At 44.6% G+C, this 20,861-nt stretch overlaps 1 protein-coding gene across 4 annotated transcripts in view; it reads left to right on the top strand.

Moving 5' to 3' along the window:
• The first annotated feature begins 4,295 nt into the window (after positions 1 to 4,295).
• Positions 4,296 to 20,861, top strand: part of NUF2 (NUF2 component of NDC80 kinetochore complex) — a 198,437-nt gene continuing 181,871 nt past the window's right edge. The window contains exon 1 of one of the 4 annotated variants that reach the window (XM_085601504.1): positions 4,296 to 4,541. Coding sequence is in view for 1 of the 4 variants with exons in the window: in XM_085601502.1 (XP_085457628.1) it covers positions 5,569 to 5,573 (5 nt within the window). In the remaining 3 variants the exon portion in view is untranslated. Of the gene's footprint in view, positions 4,542 to 4,799; positions 5,017 to 5,342; positions 5,574 to 6,515; positions 6,637 to 20,861 lie in introns of those variants that run through there. The other 3 variants (XM_085601505.1, XM_085601502.1, XM_085601503.1) reach the window with 3 other exon arrangements.

The following is a 20,861-nucleotide window of genomic DNA, read 5'->3' as shown; positions in this document are numbered from 1 at the left end:
GGCTACAGCATTGCCTCCCGCTTCCTCGTGATGGGCTTCTTTTCCTGCAGAAGTGTCCCGCTACTCTTCATGATACCTCTTCTGCTCGTTCGGCGTCTGCAACATGGATTTCTCCTATTTCTACGTCTTGGTTGAATTTCGGTCAAGATATTTTTTCCGGGACTTTGTTTTATCTATTGTTCCATTTTTTATTGACTCTATCTGAGCTGATCGGCAGCGAAAAGAGGACTGTTCGCAGTCAGTTATTGCGTTTTATAGGTTACTTCGTTTGGATTGGTTTTGATGTGGTACTTTTATGGATTCCCATTGGCCAGCATTTCGCTAGGCCCTCTGGGAGCTGTAGTATTTAGTACTTATCTTGGCTGCTGTTGAAAATAAAGCAAGATAAGAAAGCATAATACTCGCCTCCGTGTCTTTAATAAAATTAAGACTTTCCGTCATAATCTTATTAGGAAAATCTACATTCTTTAGTTACAGCTGAGAAATAACAACAATCACGTGGTGTGGAACAGCATAATTTCAAATGGAGGACAGTACTTCTGTAATGTATCACAGATTTGATTTTAAGCAAATTTAGAAGCATTAATAAGAAAAAGCGTTCATAGTTCCAATAATGGACACATTTGACAAACTTCAAATACAGATGTGCCTTATTATGTCCAAGTTACCATCCTTCACCCGTTACATGGGGGGAGGGGGGATTTACTTCAGGGGGTAATGTTGGCTTTTAATGATCAGTGCTTCAGCGAAGCTGTATAGGATAAACAGTTTCTCGTTGGTTTGAACGAATAGGCTTCAATTACAAACCTAACAAATGATTAGGAAAACCACACTACACTCTCTTCTTCGCCCTGCTTCACCAGCCGTCACTAGATATTCTATATTTTGTTGTCTCACTTTTAAAATCATCATCACATTATATGGCTACACCATTTTATACATGAGACTTGTAAACATTACTCTTCTGTATGCTTAGCATAATAATTATCATACTGCATACTTATTTTACGAGCTAAGCTAAACACTTCAAACAAGGCGCACAGTGCAACGTGGCGTTCGGAAAAACACAAAACTGAGCAAACATGTAGGTGAAGTCAAATTGCCCTGTTCATTTCATTGTTTTTAGGTCTCGCTAGCGTAGGCTGCGCGCATGCGCAGTCTCGCTGGCGAGATTTAATGATATGGGGTATTTTCTGTAAGGGGCATTAAGCCCCGCCCCTCTTTTCCATTGGCCGGCATCACCGTTTATGCTAAACGGTGGCCAGCCATTGGAAAAGAGCTTGTTGTGACATATTCGCTCGGCTTTTTCGGCCATCCCATTTGGACGGCCTCGCCTGCTTTGCGTTCGTCGCAAAAGGTTTCTTATCTTTATGGGGCCAAACACATGGCCCCATAAAGATAAGAACACTTTTAGCAGGCGAGGCCACGGCAGAAAAAGCCAAACGAAAACGTCATGGGCGAGCGCTTGTTCTTAAAAGCCATGTGGGGATCCTGGTGTGTCGTTATGTCATACCTTCTTGTGCCAGTGTCTGATGTCAGCATGGGCCGCTACATTAGAGGCGCAGCCAGGCATCGGCGTGAGAACTTCCCTCAGTACAATCCGCCCTTGAGGCCTTCTTCATACAGGGGTGCCCTCCAATGCCCACCTCGCATTAGTCTGTGACCCGGGGGGCAGTGGATGGCAGAGGTCTGTAAAGGGTGCTGAACCAACCGAGTTATATTATAGGCTATCAACGCGCACCCCCATTCTGCAAAGCGCCCGCTTTTTCTGCGTCCAGTCAGCGCTGTGCCCGGCGCCCTGGCACTTCTCATGCCCTCTGCACGCCACTAAACTAATGTTTACCCAACACCCCCCTACGGCGTCTATCTGCTGATACCATCTTATCTGTGAAGCAACAGGGCTCTTGGACCTTGGCTCTGTGCTCCCCTGCTAATAAAGAGTGGTTGTCTAGGGCGGTTCAATTATGCTCTGAGGACAGCTGTCATGCCTTCTTGCAGGCTTTGTTAGTCTGTGGTGGTTCTCCGATGTGTTCGGGTGAACACCCGCACCCCCCCCCAGGCTTTCCATCCTTTACAGGGCGCGGCGCAGCGGAACGGCGTGTGAGCCGCTACCAGGTTGGAGAGTGTGGGAGACATTCCCTCTGGTGAGCACGATGAACCTTGGCCCCTTCCCTGCAGATCACACATGGGAGGACGAGGGCCAGGCCTCCCTCCTGCTGGCGTGCAGTGGTATGAGCCTCACCGCCCCCTGAAGTCCACCCTCCCAAGGAACAACTCTGCACCGCAACATTCCTGCGAGGAGACGTCATGATCCCCTAGCCCCTCCAACTATTCAAATCCTGGTACCAAGGCTGGGACGCCGAGCCCAAGTGTCCATCCGCCTGACTCCAGTTCAGAGGCTCGGACGTTGCGAGCAGCACCACCTGCCACGCCCCCCACTCTCCCAACCCAAAAATTATAGTTTCTTTCTTGCAGGTTGAAAGTGCAGAACTTGTACTTTCGGAGTCGCTTACTACATTCAGTGAAGCTAAACCCCTGATGATGTGTTCCCAGGTGTTTTCTTATGACTTCCCCACCTTAGGCCTGGTGCCTTTCTCTCTCTCAATTGTCATTGTAGATTTGTATTAAACTGCCTCTTCATTGCAGCTGAGCACCATTCAGGGATCAGCAGCATAGGACGGAGATCTCATGTGCCCGAAGAACCATTTGCTAAATTTCATACATTCAATTTTCTGAAGCTAGTCCTGAAGCCTTGGCAGACCTCCAAAGTCTTGCTGGTCTCCGACATTTGCAAATTTGACTGAAAAATGTAACTCCCTTTGCCTGTAGGTGGGTCTATGACAACATAGGGCCCTACACCCATGGCTTATAGTACTGTTAGCTAAAGTAGTGCCTTCCTTCTGGAGTCAGAGAGCAACTTTTCATTCCATTGTCTTTTAAAGGGTAAGCATTGTTATCATGTTTGCTTCTCTTGATGCTCAGTAGGCCTGAATCTTGGCGCCATTTTGATCATGGATACTACCGGCCAATGAAACTTTCTTCGATGTGGTGAAGCATGAGACGGTCAGTGAGCTCTGAGGTGTGGATCAGAAGTGATTGGATTGATTACTGATAGGCAGGTTGTGTGACCTTTGTTTTCCACATTTTTTGTGGAGCCGGGAATGGTCATCAGACCCAACTCTAGTGCCAGTTGTTCTTGGAGGAACAGAACCCCAACAAGTCCTGCAGAGGAATTACCAAGTAGGCAAGCTTTTGTTACCCAGGTGGCATTCCAACATCATCCGAACGGCACAAATACCTTTCTCAGCCGGTATGTGCCAGGTTTGTCCAGCAGCTGTGAGCACACATCTTCAAGAGGAACAAGCCCATGACACATTCATGTCACGCAACAGGCGTGATGCTACTCACCAGGGAACCTTGACGTGGTTTACTCATGCTTCTGTTTCATACCTCACAGGGTTCTCGCCTGTCTTGTGTACCTCAGATTCTCTTTAAAACGCAGGAGAGAAATATATATACCATTGTGTTGTAATCTGGCTCTTGCTGTAATTTGTGACATGAGTTATTGTCTGTTGTGAAGATGTTTTGATAAAACCACGTATTCAAATTAAAAGATTTTGAAGCATATACTTGTCCTTGGAAGAAGGTGTGTGCAGCCACAGGAGACCTCTCATCTGAATCTAACATAGGGTTGGTGGCAAGAGTGAACCCCTGAAGCTTTAGAATATCGGGGTGAGTCCTTTGTGCGAGGGCTCCCCGAATCCATAAGAAACTGCATAACGTGGGTCTGTTGTCCATCTGTCCCCCCAGAGTGCCAGGCACCGAGATGGTGAAAGAGTGATGCTCCTGCTTGAGGCTTGCGTCTCATCAGCCCTCTCGCTGGTGCAGCCAGGACCCATCGCTACCGGGAGGGGGCACTGAAGGGCCACTCCAGAGAGGGGATCAGGGATGGCTGCCTGCTCCCATGAGGCACCATGGCTCCCCTACGGCATTTTGGGTCTGCAAGTTGGAACCAATCACTACTTTTGATGGGCATTGGTACAGACCACTGTCTCACTTCTTTTCCAGGTTCTCATGAATTCTCCAGTCCCCACTGGGTGTGGCAACGGAGGAGCGCATTTCTGGCTGGGAGCAAGAAAAGATTCCCAGCCCACAGTGTGGATAAGGCTGGGCGCCTCATCACGCCAGTAGCAAACAAAGACGCCTTTCTATTTCCACAGGCCTGTTTTGGCAAGTTTTAAAAACTAAGCTACATACTCTTGGCTTTAAAACTCACAGGAGCTCGCTTGTACAGAGCTTTGAGTTGAGACTGGCGGCACATGGACACTTGAGCCGGTGGGAGGGCTAAACCTCTCTCAGAGCCGCATCTCTTCTTCCTGTCTGCCTTGTTCATTGATTTTATAGTTAGAGCTCAGATTAATACCACTAGAGACATGGCCCGTGTGCAGGCTGCGCTGCCCCCCCCGGACTCACTGTCTCTGGAAATGGTATCTTCCTTGCCAGCTGAATGAACCGACGCCGAAGAGGACTCTTGCTAGAAGGTGCGATGCAGGGGGGGGGGTAATCTCAAATGATTTTGTCCTCGTCATTATCAGCTACGAGAACCAACTCTTGCCCTACTCAGAGCAAGAAACTCACACGTTCCCCTACTCTCTCCCATGCCGCCGGCGAAGGCGACACAGCCCCACCTCCTCCCTGCCCTGTCCAGCACACTCCTTGCTCAGCTCTTGGCCTGCTGTCACAATAGCATCCCGGTCAGCCCTGGGTTCAGATGGAGCCATCCCAGCTGCTGGCTTCCTGAGGCAGGAGGAGGGGCTTGTTGAACCGCCGCTGGCCCTGCGGCAAGCGATGATGGATCTCTTTCTGCTGTCCTAAGTGGGCCGGGACGGGTCCGGGGTAGAGGGTGTTCCCATTCAAAGGGGGTCTCGTTTGGACATTCGCGTTTGATTGTTCCCATTGTAGCAGTGCTCGGGCTGATCTGCAACTGTCTGGTCTCTGCCTGGAGTGGGAGTGTTTGTAAGTGGATGAGACTTTTGTAAACATTCCACTGAACACTATTGTTTTTCCGTACTGGTTCCCCCTGCTCATAGTGAGCAGCGGTACACAAGGCATAGGAAGGCAGCACAGTCAGTTCAGAGAGGGAGGCCCAAGTGGCATGCCGCCGAGAGCAGTGTTGGTGTACAAGTCCGTAGGCATGTGAGTGTGTCTACACTACACCTCTAGCAACCCGTACTTAAAGCCACCAGTGTTCCTGGGCTGATATCAGACGCGCAACACCCATTGGGCTCACCGGGCTTCAGCCCCCCCCCCCCCCTCATGTGTGTCAGCCCGGCTGAGACAGCCTTGCGGGCTGGCGTTCGTCTAATTGCAGCCGGACCCGAGTACTTCACAGGTCTTTAAAAGACCATTTACTCGTTAATGAGGCTTTTGTTGCGTTTTCGCCCATTCTTACAGCCACTCTGCCTATGGCTGGAAGACTTAGCCCCCCCCGAAATCTTTTTCAGGCCCCCCCCGAAATTTGGCTCTAGTTGCCCGCCTGGCTGATGTGCGAGGTCTTTGTTTTGGGAGATGAGGTACGTCAGTTTTTAGTTCGCGCATGCGCTGCTCTAGCCAGGAGAGCACCTTTTGAAATCAATTCTGCGAGGGCTCTCATGCACGCGTCTGCAATGGACAAAGATGGCTGCTCTCACCATTTGTCCATTGCAAACAGCATGCGCGTGTCCGTGGGACTGTGGACAGTCCTACGCCATTTTGTTGCCATAGCAACAAAATGCTGCTTCAAGTGTTTTTTTTTTTAATGTCAGGCCCCCCGGGGCACAAGCAGGCATCCACTTCTGTCTTTTTGCTGAGATCAGCTGTCCTCACAGAAGTGGATGCCTGCTTGTGCCCCGGGGGAACTACAGGACAGCCGTTAGCATTTGCATGCAATAGGTCTCGCATTTATGCGAGTTTGAGCTATTGACATTGCAAATGACAATGCCTTTTATTTGTTTTAAAAACGAAAACAAGAATAAAAGGCATTGCCATTTGCAATGTAAATAGCTCAAACTCGCGTAAATGCGAGACCGATTGCATTGCAAATGCTTGTTAGAGCCTTGTGACGCTTACCCACATGGGAGTCGAATGTCCAGTAAAAACGAAGAAAAGACTGTTTGAGGAAGCAGTGTAGAAATACTTGATGAAAAAAACAAGCGCCTGAAGCTTTCTTCCTTTTATAATGACAGGTCCAATATGTGCTGAAACGGAAAAAACTCCATAAAATATGATTTGCATTCGATCAGCAGTATTAATAATCAACGTTAAATTGCACGGAAGAACACTCGCTAACGAGAACAATTCATAAACAAATACGTACGAGTAGGCATCGCATAGCAAATAAACAATCAATCAGGCATAATCAAGAGCAGGCCTTTTTTCTTCAAGTACTGAAACGCCAGCAATCGATATCTATACCGTTAAAACACTTAGAGAGATATATTGGTGAGTTCCAATATGGCCGCTCGGCTGTAGCAATCGGAGACTAGAGTAACACAGTCCACTTTCTATGTTTACTCGAGGCGCCAATTTCAGTTTTTTTTAAACCGTACTGGAACCTCTGCAGCTGTTATATTAAGGGGGCAGAAAACGTCTATTCAGGTAATATGGGGAGAGGTGTGCAGCCGATGGGTTGGGGGTTGCGGTTGACACCAGGGAATGCAAGCACAGGAGTCGCCGCGATCGTAGTGCAAACATACACGAATGTAGGGATTCTTAGTAATCCAGTGGTATAAAGCTGTCATTTACCAATAACAGTTTTGTCAGTCAGTGGCAACTTTGTATTTGCAATTGCTTGAACATAGAAAACCGTCCCCATGTCATAACGGTTTCCGGTAGTTTTACGGTGACCAGATGTTCGCAACTAAATCATCGGCAATGCTATCAGTTTGGCTTGAGTTGTACAGGAAAATGCAAACCTGGTCGTTTGGCTCTGACTGTACCTGTCTCTATTCTGGACTGCTACTATCGCGTGATTTAGGGTGACCTGCCAGACCAACTTGCATTCATTCATTCCCACCGAGCCCATTTGGGTCTTTGTTAGAGACCTGGTCTTTGAGAGATGCAGAGTGCGTCAGCAGTATGTGAATGCTACTCATTGTGGGATTGTTGTCTGCTAGTATGTGATGAGCGTAAGGATCGTTCAGTGTGTGACAGCTAGTCTGTAAGGCGGCTGATAGTGCTGGTATTTGCTAAGTTTTACTTTTACACCTTAATGACCTCTGACCCGCCAACCCCCAATTTGTATCACTGATCCATACGTCGTCTATGCAACTGATTGTATTTATTGCTGTAGCCAAGCAGAAGCTCAGACGTGTCCCCGGGAAACCAGCCTCAGACCCTTCTAATTTTTTCCTAATAAACCGAAAACAACAATTAATATAAAATTAAAAACACATTTCTTTGATACCTTTGACATCCTTCCAGTAGTTAAAACTTTATCGTCATTATGCGAAGAAACATTTTGTTCAGTAGGTAAGCCTACATTCTTGTCTAAGTTGTCTCAATTACCACTGTAATAATCCTTTTCATCATCTACCATATTATCACTCCTTTCCTCATCTGTGTATCATTTACTTAACATACCACTGGTATGATTATCCATAACATTTTCACCATGGGGCATATTATCAAGGACGGCGATACAATTATCGCAGCTTTAGCGGCAGGAAACTGCAGCTAAAAGCTGCGATAATGGGCTTGATAATATGCCGCAGAGAATTCCAATAGAAGCCCGTGTTCTGGTGTTAACATGGGCTTCTATTGGAATTCTCTGCGGCATATTATCAAGCCCATTATCGCCACTTTAGCGGCAGTTTTCTGCCGCTAATGCGGCGATAATTTTACCGCCTTCCTTGATAATATGCCCCTATGTTCTTTAAAATCCCAATAAGAATAATCCTTTTCACTGGAATTATTGGCTTCCTTGTCCATTAGCAATCTTTCTTGTCTAGGTTTCAATAACACAACGTCACTCTTACTCCACAGTTCCTTATCCTTTAACAAGACTGCACTATTTGAGACTTTCACAACTTGAAAAGGCGAGGTAAATTGACCTACACCCCCTCACATATCTTAACCAATGAATAGTTTTATTACAAAGGGATTCACTATTTTCGTGAACATGTTTATGTTTACGTTTGGGGATCTTGGTCATATAAATTGTTGGTAAGTTGGTACCTTCTCGAATAACACTTCTTTGCAGATTGGATCTGATAAGGTCTTTGTTATAAAAAAGTGGCCTATTAGAAATTGCACTATTTCGATTTTGGTCCGAAGATCTATGTACTTTTAGGGATTCAGCGTATGATCCAGTAGATCTAGGTAAAGTGTCCGTAATAGTAACAGCGGAGCCCCGGGGTTGAATTTCCCGGACTGTGCTCGAACTAACCTCCTCCCCCGAATATGTGTAGATGGTGCTCCTAGTGCTGAAACAGTAATAGGAGTAATTGAGGGGAAGGGGACAGGAGTTAATCGTTGCTGCTCAATTCTACGTGACAGATCTTCTACTACTTCTAGATGCTGTAAATAGAAATAAAAACAGAGTAGTTAAGTTAGTGGATTAGGTTATCAAAAAACCTGTGAAAGTACCGAAAGGAGAATCTGAATTATACGGGATGATATGTTGGCAGTAAGGAGGATCTCAATGGCAAATTCCCAGACTGACTGTATAGAGTTGAAAGTGACCAACGTTGAACTAGCGGAAAATGTATTGGCTTTGGAATACCGCACCTCCGCCCCAGGGCAGTCTGCAATTCAGATTAGATCCTCCCCTCTGTGATCATTGGCAAGCCCGGAGGGGTTGACTAAACAGGGCCAGGTTGGAACTGAGTCCGGGCTAAATGCCATAGACTGACTAAAAAAGGGTACCCAGCAAACAAAGTTCAGTATGAGATCAGATGTCAGCTGTGGTGTTTTGGGTTCCCATCCAAAAAGCCTAGATGTGAACAGAACGGAGATGACTATCCGAACTATTGAATCAATGGATGGGGTAGTCGAGGCTAATGTGAAGGGGTCTAATAGACACACCCCAAGGATGACCCATGTTCTTTCGTGGAACACAGCAGGCCTTCAGACCAAATTAGCTGTCCCTGAATGTAATGAATTCATCGAGAAGTATGATGTCTGCATGTTCCAGGAGACCTGGAGCATGGTTCCCCTATATAAATCTGGGTATACTACTTTTTTTGTTCCAGCTTCTTGGTCAGGGAAAGGTCGTCCATCAGGGGGCCTTCTCATATGGATTAATATTTCTCTGAATTGGTCAATTGTGAAGGGTAATCTCGATTCAGCAGACCTACTACAGCTATCGATTAAAAGTCCAACCACAAACATAAAAATGGAGCTCTTTAATATCTATGCTCGAGGGTCTCCTGGGGCCCAAGTATCCTCAACCCTTGCTGCTCTGGATCGAGAGTTATTACATCTTTATCCACTTGCTAACATTATTGTAGCAGGAGATTTTAATTGCACTTTCGAACCATTGAGTAGTGAGGACTTGCTGGGCACGAACGACACAGATAACAAATGGGGTATTCCAACTCTTAATCTAGCTCCCATCAAGAAGTCGTCCCAAAGGACTATTCAAATGAATGCCTTAATGTTCGAATATAATCTAAGGGCAGTAAACGGCCGGACGCGTTCAGACCTACACGGGGGTAATACTTTTAACATAATCAGTTCACCATCACGCATAGATTATATCTTGATTAGCGTACATCTATGGGGAGATCTCATAGATATGGTAGTAAAAGACACCCTCGATAGCGACCACAATCCCCTCTGTATGCAAATTAAAAATAAATGGTGACCCAATGACCCTAAAGCAGAGGAGCCCCTTAGATTATTGACAAAAGAGTATGAGCCCTCTAACTGTAACCGTCGGCTTAAATGGCATAAGGTTGCAAATCAGGATGACAAACTTTTTAGTATAATTGAATTATTACATCATAAGATCAAGGAGCTTGACTCGTTAGGTGACAATTTAAAACTAACTCACGATTCCTGTTTCCCTGACTTTCATCAAAATTCAATTACAAAGTTGGGACAATTTTATACCATCAAGGTCAGCAAAACAGGGAAGGTAAACCGAACAATGCCGAAGAATTCTTGGTATTCGGTTACATGCAGGGATAAGAGGCAGGCGTTATCCGTAGCCCTGAGAGGGAAAGATGTGTGTTTAATTAGAATGGCCAGAAAGGACTACGCTAGATCCCAAGTGGCAGCAAAGCGCGAGTGGGAAGAGACCCACTGGCAGGAGCTCAAGTTAGCCTCGCGACAAAAAGATTCCACGCTATTCTGGGAGATAATCAATAAGGGGACCCGTAAAGGTTCTGAACCGATATCCAATCATATTACGGGGTAACAATGGTATGATCATTTCTATGACCTTTACTCTGGTAAGGCGGATGTTTCATATACAGAAGATGATTATCACCCCTATACACCGGGAGATTCCTCATTGGATGAACCTTTTGACTTACAGGAGGTAACCCGGGCAATAGGAAACATAGCCCCCGGCAAAGTAGCGGGTCAGTACAGCATACCCGGTGATCTCCTTCTGTATGACCGGAAACCCTGGGCACAGTTCATTTTGCGACTGATGGATTTTATAGCTAGAGGCCACCCAGTCCCCAAATCCTGGAAAGGGGCGGAAGTTGTTGTGATCTATAAAAAGGGGGATAGGGAGGACCCTGCCAACTACAGGCCGATTAGCCTAATAGATGTGATGCAAAAGGTGGTTGGCAGGGTGCTCCTTATGAGGTTAAGTTTATGGATGGAGGAAGGTGATATTTTGTCGCATCTCCAGGCTGGTTTTAGGGGGAGAGTGGGCACGGTGGACCAGGTCTTTAGATTCTTTATGATCTATTGGAAGACCGTGGTCATAGGGAAAGGCAGTTTGTATTTGGCCTTCATTTATCTGAAGACTGCTTTTGACCTGGTCCCCCGCCCCAAGCTCTGGCAGGTGTTGCGTGAGTTAGATACTCCCCCTCCCTTGGTTTTGGATTTTATCAGACGCCTCCATGAGGGCAATTATGCCAGAATTAGGTGGGGAACTCAGGGACAGCTAACAGAGAGGATCAAGGTAAACAGGGGGTACGCCAGGGCTGTGTATTGGCGCCGACCTTGTTCTCCCTCTTTGTGAATGGGGTGGCAGACCATTTGAGGGAGTTTCCGGCCGATGCACCAGCCCTGGCGGGTGAAAAGATCCCGACTCTCCTGTACGCTGACGACACCCTGTTGCTGTCAAAAAGCCCAAGTGGTCTCCAAAGGCTGTTAGACAGATTTAGCCTATTTTGCTCTGGTCGAGGCTTAATCATTAATACTGTTAAAACAAAATTGTTGGTTTTATCCCCCTCAAAGCGGTTTAGAAATAACATTACCCTTGAAGGGAAACCATTAGACTTAGTTGAGTCTTTTGATTATTTGGGTATACGGGTCACTAGTGACATGAAGTGGAATTCCCATTTGACAAAAATGCTTCTGAACCACACGCGAGTATCCGGGGCAATTTTAAGAGAACAAAAACTCTCTGTAAGTAAACCAATATCCCCGGCCCTTGTGGTTTATGAAGGCAAAGCACTCCCCTCAGCCCTTTATGGGGCTGAGCTTTGGGGCTTTGAGAACACCACTGACCTTGTAAAATCGGAGAATACGTTTTTTAGAGGTCTGGTTTCCCTTCCCATTTCGACACCACTGAAGCCCCTGTATTTAGATCTGGGCAGACGTTCAACTAAAGATATTGTACGTCTCCGCCCTCTACTTTTTTGGGCCCGCATCAGATCGACCCCAGAGCTGTCTTATTATACAGCAGCCTTTGGTGACATTATTCAAGCAGATACAGGCCAGAGGGTTAAATGGATTTCAGATCTCAGGCGGTTATTAACCGACATAGGTTTAGGGGAGGCATGGGTTAGCCAGACCCCGCCTCCCAAACAGGTTATAAAAAAAGCTTATTGGAATTGGGTGGAGGTGGCTCAAGAGACCAATGCGGACAGGGGAACCCTCACTGAGCGGTTCATAGAACATAAGCCGGTCCGAAAGCTGGAGGCATATCTTGATTTTATCCAAATTCCTAGAGATAGGTCCCTATATATGAAAATGAGAATCGGAACCCTCCCTATTAATGACTTAATAGTAAGTTGGAGGAGGACTGAACGATTGGCATTAGTACCAGCAGTAGTGCCATGTCCAGGATGTGGAGCTCGTACTGAGTCCATTGCCCATTTTATGTTGGCTTGCCCAGCGTACAGACATATAAGAAGTAAGTGGTTAAAACCTGTTTGTTTACAGTTGGGCTCAAGAAACTATTTGTCTGTCTTACGCATCCTCAGGACAGATACCACCTCCCTTACTGTGATCTGTGGGGTGGCCAAATACCTGGGATGCGCATGGGCGTTACGTTCAAAGTTTTTAACACAAAAAAATATGGACTAGGTCCACACGAATTGTCTTGCACTAAACTGCTGTACATTATTTTTATGATATTTAAATTTATGGGGCTTTCCCCATTTCTTTTATTCTTTGTTTTTTATAAAAATGAATTCAATTTTTTATCACTCTGTAAATGAACTGTTGTTGTTAGTTTTATACTAAATCCTCCTCATGAATTGTATAAGAATTGATTCTGCTTTTATGATATATTTGTATCAAATAAAGCTTTATACATACATTTACAGCATCATGATACCACTTTGCCACCTTCTGTTTTTCTACAGTTTTTTGTTGAACATTTTATTCACTTTCATCAATCTTACTACACTCTTTCTTAGAATTATATAGTTTTCCAAATTTCAGCGGGAGTACGGTATTTCCTTTTCTTCCTCTCAATAAACAAAGGGGAAACCCCAGTTACTTTATTGATAGTATTTTTATAAACTTGTCAAAAATGAACTCATGTACTGACCATTGTGACACCATGGCTAATTGTACTCCTTCCTTAAAAATCTATTTACACATTCTTCTTGACTATTTGAAGATGGACTGTTTAAAGGTGTTTTCTCTTGTTTAACTCCAAGTTGACTTAAAAAAAGTCATTTCACTAGACACAAGTTGTATCCCTTTATCAGACACTAATGTGCTAGGCAAACCTTCTGTTACCAAAATCTTCCGTATAAATTATATTACTACCTCTGTAGTGATGTTGGTAATGCATTTGTAATGAAAACATTTAAGTTAGTAATCTGACAGAACCGCCATATATTTACAGTTGGACTCCAAAATACTGAACGGACCAGAAAAATCGTTGGCAACATTGGTCGATGGTCCATTTGAAATGTCTACACATTGAAAATAATTTTTACAAGTTTTCCAATGTTGTCAGCACTCAAACACTGTACACAATTATCTACAAATATATTTACACCAGAATCCATACCTGGCCATCAGTAATAACTTTGTAAACGTTTCTTTGTAGCAGTAGTACCTGGGTGTCCCTTATGGGCTATGTTTTTATAATTATTTCCCTAAGTTTACAAGGTGGTATATATACATTTCAGAAATACATAGGTTTCATTGAAACCTATTTTTCACTCTACATTTCACCAAATTAATTGTTGTATACCCGGTACACAATGAAAAACCATTGCAGGGTGCAACTCAGTTATTGGCTCTGGGTACCCCAGGTGCTTGGTGAAACCTATAAGTCCTATATATCCCCCTAACCAGATGGGTTCAGCAGACTTAACGGTATATTGCTTTAAAAAATCTACCATAGTTAGAAGAACGTACAGGTGAAAATGCAGGCACAAATGGCTATTTTTTCAACTCAATATTGTTTTATTTCAACCTTTACTTATTGTTGGAAAACCTTGAAGGATCTATACAAATGACGCTGTGCTGAATTCAGAATTTTGTCTACTTTACACAAATGTATAGCTTTCAGGGATCCATAATTGGATTCACGCCCATTTCTGCCGCAAACTGGAATGAGGTTGAAAAGCACAAAAAATAGGCTATTTCCCAGTAAAATGCCAAAACTGTGTAGTTAATTTTTGATTTCTGCCAAAGTCTGTCTGTTCCTGAAAGCTAGGATTTTTAGCACCGTAAAACCTTCGTTGATACAGTTTGCAGGGAAAAAACAGATGCTTTCTTCTGCAGCACTTTTTTCTAAATGAGAAAGTGTTGTGGAGCTGAACTGCCTACTGTAAATATTGGGGTTTTATGATATTGGGGTGCAAGAAATTATTGGGGTTCCGCTCCTATTGGCAAGTGCCCCTTTTTGCATGGTTGCCCCCCACTTTTTGCCTGATGTTGAGGCTCTTTTGATCAAGTGTGCACTGGGTTCCAGCCAACCAGGTTCCCAGGGCCTATGTTCTTTACCTAAAACTGTACTGTTGCACACCCAATTGGCAACTCTCTGGCCACATGTAAGTCCCTTGTAAAAGGTACCGTGGGTACCAAGGGCCCTGTGACCAGGGAAGGCCTCTAAAGGCTGAAGCACATATTGTGCCACCCTTAGAGGCCCTTTACCCTGACCCACACACATACTGCCATTGCAGGCTGCATGTTCTGGTGCAGAACAAAGTGAAGAGTCGACATGGCACACATCCCTGTGTGCCATGCCTACAACCCACTACCTATGGCATAGGTTTTCCACCCTTACCCATACAGTGTCTAAATACATTCTTAGACATTGTAAGGTCAGCAAACCATGAAGAGTATATGGTCTGGGAGTTTGTCATTACGAACTCCAAAGCACCATAATGGCTTTACTGAAAGCTCGGAAGTTTGATATCAAACTTCTCAGCACATTAAACCCACACTGATGCCAGTGTGAGATTTAATGCAAAATGCACTCAGAGGGCATCTTAGAGGTGCCCCCTGAAAAATGACCTGATTCTAGTGTCCTGGCTGCCCGCCAGCTGCCACCCCAGACATGTTTCTGGACCAGGATGGGCAGGGACCACGAAGGGGAAGCTTCAAAGGCTTGCCGCCTTTGTGAGCTGACCCAGCTATTTCCTGCTCCCAGTAACTGGCCCCCACCGGTTCTGACCCCAACTTTGGGTGGGAGAATAAGTGGGAAATCAAAGGTAGGAAGAGAGATTTGCCCACCTTTGCCAACCCCACCCCTCAGGTGGAGGAGGCGAGGCAAAGCACAACTATCAGTCACCACCATCTTGAAGATGGGGGGACCCAGCCAACCAGAGTGCGGCTTATACCTCCTTTCCACTGGAGGGTGGCATAATAGGGGGTGTACCCAGCCCCAGTGAGGGACCCATTGGTCCCAACCTGTACCTACCCGAAACGCCCCTAAATTTTGTATTTAGGGGCAACTCCAAACCTTGCCTCCTTAGACAAGAAGAAGGACCGAAGAGCTGTGTTGAAGGAAGAAGAGGACACCAACTGACTTGGCCCCAGCCCTACCGGCCTGTCTCCTCCTCGACCTGCTCCAATGGAATCCCTGTGTGTCCTGCAGCTAGCAGCCCTCCAGAACCTGGAGGACCTGGCCTGCCTTCTCTAACAAGACTTTGTCTCCCGTGAGCACCAGATTTGCTCACCAACAGACTCTGGCTCCGTCCAAATCCACGAGTCTGCACCCGACACCCACGGCTCGAGTTTAAGTGGCCACAAGGAGGTCACACCGGCGATACTGACCTGGTATTTGGTGATCCCTGACCTACCTCAAGTGTCCTGATGATGCCTACAGCCCCTATCTGGAGGATCCCCTCTGACCGCGACCGGAGCTGGTAAGGAAAACAGATGTCAAAACACACCCCTGCACCTGATGCCCTACGGCCTGAGTGGCCCAACCGACAGTGTCCTGGCAGCCCAACTTACCCCTCCAACCGATGGTCGCCTCCAGAAGAGATTGGTGCCCGAGCCTGCAGTGTTTGTTCTGACCGTAGCTTCCCCATTGAAACCAACAGGCCTTCCGAAATCGATTCTGCACCCGGCCACCTCTGTGCCACTGTGGGTGCACCTTGTGTGCTAACCTGGATTCCCCTTTGCCCTGAGCTAAACCCCAGGTGCTTTGCTCCCACATCCAAGTAGCGTGCCCGTGAGCAGCCACCAACCAGAGCCCCCTATTCTCCATTGGATAACATTAGCTGTCAGCACTCTGTTCCCGGCCGCCCTAGTGCCGCTGAGGGTATTCTATGAGTGCATCTTTGACCCTGGGGAAACCCTGGTTCTAATCCCAGAAACCCAACTGCCATAACCAAGCACATACCTTTAAACCAATAACTTCATTTCCTCCCATAGGATTGCATTGACTGCTTTTCTGTGAAAAAAGTTATGTGGAGTTGGAAATTGTATGATCACTTAATAACTGTGTGTTAACAAAAACTGACTTACCTTTTATTTAGGAAATGTCCCAGGTTGATATCCAGGCATATCACACCGAGTAGAAAAAGTAATCTGAAAAGTAATCACAAAGTAATTGAAAAGTAACTGAAAAGTAATTTCGATTGTTTCGGAACATTTGACCTACCTGTATCTACATTCAACTGTATTATCAGAAAACTACTATTTTTACTTACCTGCACCAAGTCTGGCTTGGTTCTAAAAATAAAATGCAACTAATAAATATTTGTATACAAAACAATTGGTCAGAGTTCAGTCTTTGAGTGTGTGTGAAAATCATTTCTCGCCTGAGTGTGTACAATAAATGCTTAAAACTATCCTCTGATAAAGTCACTACCACAAATAGAGAGTAAGGTATCTACTTTTACCTCTGTTAGCCTTTGCGGATCCCCTGGACTCTGTGCACACTATACCTTACTTTGGTATAGTATATACAGATCCAGCTTCCTAGAGCTCCCACATGTTTAATACCAGGAACATGTTTGGCTTGGCCTCTTGCATGGCCAGGATGCCCCCTCCTCCGCCCCCAGGCTTCCTGAAGCAGTAAGCTGAGACAGTCAAAAGGGCATACCCAACCTCACAATTTTCTTATTTTGAACAACTGAAAATCAGTCCCACCCCTCATCCCTGCCATCGCTCAAATAGCAGTGCTTGGGAATAATGTATTAGCAGTCCACTGCTTTCAAGGCCCTTGTGGAATTTCTAAAGGGAGCCCTGTCACCATCTGCCTCACTTCAGTGTCTGGGTCTTTACCCTTCAGCCATATGAATTGCCTAATACACTTAAAACACAACGTTCTAATACAATAAATGTGCTACTCCTATATTGCAGCACATACTCAACATGCGCACATGATGTTAGTGCAAGAATCTGGATTTTATTTCACAGCGAAAGTATGAGGGGTTAGTAGAGCGCACTCACTGATGCAGGAACCACACAATATAAATTATATAGCAATTCCTATACCTATGTGGTGCACTGAAGCACTTGCCTGCTTGAGCAGCAAGCAGTGTGGTTGTAAGGTTTAGTTTTTGATCCTATGTGAAAAGTGTTTCTATGTCGGAAGTGAGGACTGGCGAGGTTCAGTTATCGTGTTATCGGACGCAGGATGTAGCAGTATGGTGAATGATGAGGTGAGGCAGATGTACATGCAGTTTTATGGTTTGCAGTATGCTGACAGCTGTGAACAGCTCTGATGGTCTATTGATTACTTTTCTTATGATTATAGTCTGCTTATCTGGTTACTGAAGTGGGTTGTCGAATCTGAAATTTTGAGTACAGTTGTAGTTCTGATCTGGGATGGTTGGCGGGAGAGAGAAGTTGAGAGATCTGCTGGATGGGCATTTGTACAATCATCCCATATCTAAGTGTCATTGTAAGATGTAAAGAAGCTGCCAAAGTGTATAGATATTTGGGACCTATGATGGTCTACTACATTAAAATCCCCTGATTGTCCAGCACTGTGTCACATATGTCTTCAGTTATTCCATGGCAGTTAGTTTGGAAATAGCTGCTTAATTGGCTGTGCAGAAATTTTGATATACAACCCTTATATCAGATTCTTATGTGACTGTAAGAGGTTTAAGTTATAATTGGCTGCTTACCGCTGAATATTCTGGTCTTATTTTGAGTCAGAACTGTTATATATGAAATCACTTTATTGTGTATTGCTCCTGTGAACCATAGGCCAGCCCTTCATAGCTTACCTGCTTATTGAAAGTAGTTTGCTGGTTGGGTTGTTTCCAGTGTATGAGCTAAAGACTGAGCTTGAGGGTGGGACTGTCTTTCTGGGTTCTGTCGCCCGAATGTGGGGTGGTGTAGTTATCTTGGAAAAAGCAATGTTTCCAACTGTCTTCTGGAGTGTAATTACTCCTGGATGCTTCGAATGCTGGTTGGTAGTGACCTCAAGAGCTTGGCGGCGTGTACTGATAAAGCAGTACCTTTTGTGGTTAGCTTATGGTAAGGTTCTATGATAGGTGGTGCAAGCCTGGGGCGCATTGTCCTATTTTATTTGTATTGCTTGAATTTAACTTGTAGGTATAGCGCTCCTTTTCCTTGGGAGGCTCTGAACAATGCAGAGTGCCTTAAACATTGCCCTTCTAGCCATTGGAGTGATTGCAAGACTGGAGTCCTGCTTTCTCTTGGGTGAAGGCAGAAAAGAAGTTTTGCGGCAGCATTTTGGAGAAGTTGTATTTTATGTATGAGGAATGCGCGTGCTCCAAGTTATAGGTTGTTGGCATAGTTGAGCTTGGAGGTTGAATGTGAGGAAGACTTTCAGTTTCTCTTGGTATTCAAAGACTGGGAAGATGCAACATAGAACGAAATGCGATGTTAACGTGTTATCAAGGAACATCTAAATTTATGGTTACCCCCTAGGTTTCTAATTTCTTTTAATATCATTGAAGGGCCTTCAAGTTCCTTAGGCCATATGGCAGTAGGCTGGTATTTTTGCCACTGTCCAGAGGTCCTAATCTTTGTCTTTGTGGTATTCAGCTGTAGGTTTTTGATTAAACATGTGTTTGTGGCACGAAGGTAGTTATTAAAGTTTCAAATGTGGCAGTCTCCTGGGCCATCCATTAAAAAAAAAATTGAGTGTCATCTATATGGTTGTTGTAACAGATGAGGTTGAATGATTTAATCAGTTTTGGTAAGGATGTTTGAATAATTGAGGGGATATGATGGACCTCTGTGAAACTCCACTGTGTTACATGCGAGGAGCTGATGTGAAAGGTGGTAGGTAAACAATACTTTGTCTGTGAGATAAGAAGCAATGCATTTTAGAGCATTTTCAAGGACTCCAAGATAATGTAGTCTTTGTGGTAGTGTGCAGTGTCAAATGCAGATGATAAATCCAGAAGCAACAGTGCAGCCACTCCGTTCTTTTCCACCATGAGTTTTAAATCATCTCTGATGGATGGCTGACTGTGTGCCTCTGCCTGACCTGAAGCCGGACTGTTGGTATGAAATTAAGTCAATATGTTCTGTAAAGTTTGAGAGTTAAGTAAACACTGCTCTTTTATAAGGTTTTCCTAAGAATGATCCATTTGATATTGGCCTGTAGTTTGCTGGGTTGAATGGGTCCAGGTTTTTCTTCTTGAGGAGAAATATAACTTAGGAGTTTTTCGGCTCAGGTGGGAATGAACCTAGTTTAAGAGACTTGTTTAGTACGCATCTGGCTACCTCCCTTGCAAGGGTTGTGTGAAAGATATCTTCAACAATTTTGTCACAAAAGTCTTGTGATTGCTGTGCTTCTGTGTTTTGGCACTCAGGATTACTGTATTCTGCTAAACTTCTGTGGAATTCTTTAGAGAGGCAATCTATGTCAGGTATGCTTGTGGCGTAATGGTGTCTCTGTGATTCTGATGGCTCTTCTGTATGCTCTTTTATAGTAGTGTCTTGCAATTGGGCTCACAGGGCAGGGATACGTGTGCCTGTTTACTGAGCATGAGGGATTTCCGTCCTCACAAAGATTATCACCAGCTACTGTCCCACCTCTTTCCCCATTGGAAAAGGTTGAACATCCACCCTTACCAGGAGTAAGAGTACAACTTTTTACAGAGTGGGGGGGGAGAAACAGGTGTTGGGAAATTGAATTTGCAATCGTTCAGCAAATATTTGCATGATCTAATATCTGTGTGTTTATTTCCTCAAATGAAAAGGGAAGCCACAAACGTTGCTAAAAGTTTGCTAGGCAGTTCGATTTCTAGGCCTATGTAAACACATGTGAACTCCTAAAAGTGGTAATTCTGCTCCAATTCAAGGACACATAAGTGTCAGCGCCCTTTTGTAATTTGTTTCAAGAACTGTTTCCCAAATTCAGTTTTATTTTGCCCATGATGGTTTTACACTGATTAATTATTGTTTTATTGTTGTGCATCAAGCATGTTTTAAGTAGCAATTTTTGTGTGCTTGTTTTCTTTAGAAAGAAACAAACACCAATCTTTCATTGGAGCTTCTGCGTGTTTTTGCAGGTATCCTGGGTTCATTCTGGCTTTATTCTGGGAGCATTAAAAGGAGCCACAATTGATATTTTGCAAACGTGTACAGGTTTTTAGACTGTTGGGGATGCAAGCTGAGCTCACTTTTCCTTTTTGAGCCTTCCATAATGATAATGAGTTTGAAACAGTAAATAATATTTACACGTTTTAACAACTTATTCAATAGAATGGAACTCTTTCTGAAAAAGTATTGGCAGCTAGGGAGTTCAGTCACCACACTACCCAAAGTAATCGCACGTTTAACATTGCATGATCATCGCCCACCTCAATTGACCAGCTACCAGATGGGCATACAATAGACTATTAAAGACACAAAAGATGAATCACTTTAAAAAGAAAATTATATCCAAATTTCTTAGCTAAAGTATGCAATAAGTCGGTTTGTGCTTGGATTTTCTTTTATTTCTTTTCTTCTAAACAAACAGACACACACAGAGAACACCTTTCCCACAACACATGGGCTTCTTCAGGGCAGTGTGATTCTACTAGCAATAGTTGTATATTAGATGAATGAACGCTTCACAT

This window comes from Triturus cristatus, chromosome 4_2 (assembly GCF_964204655.1).
Source record: "Triturus cristatus chromosome 4_2, aTriCri1.1, whole genome shotgun sequence".
Classification (NCBI taxonomy): domain Eukaryota; kingdom Metazoa; phylum Chordata; class Amphibia; order Caudata; family Salamandridae; genus Triturus; species Triturus cristatus.
The sequence above is the reverse complement of the archived record's forward strand: the minus strand, read 5'-3'. Positions and strand labels throughout refer to the sequence as shown.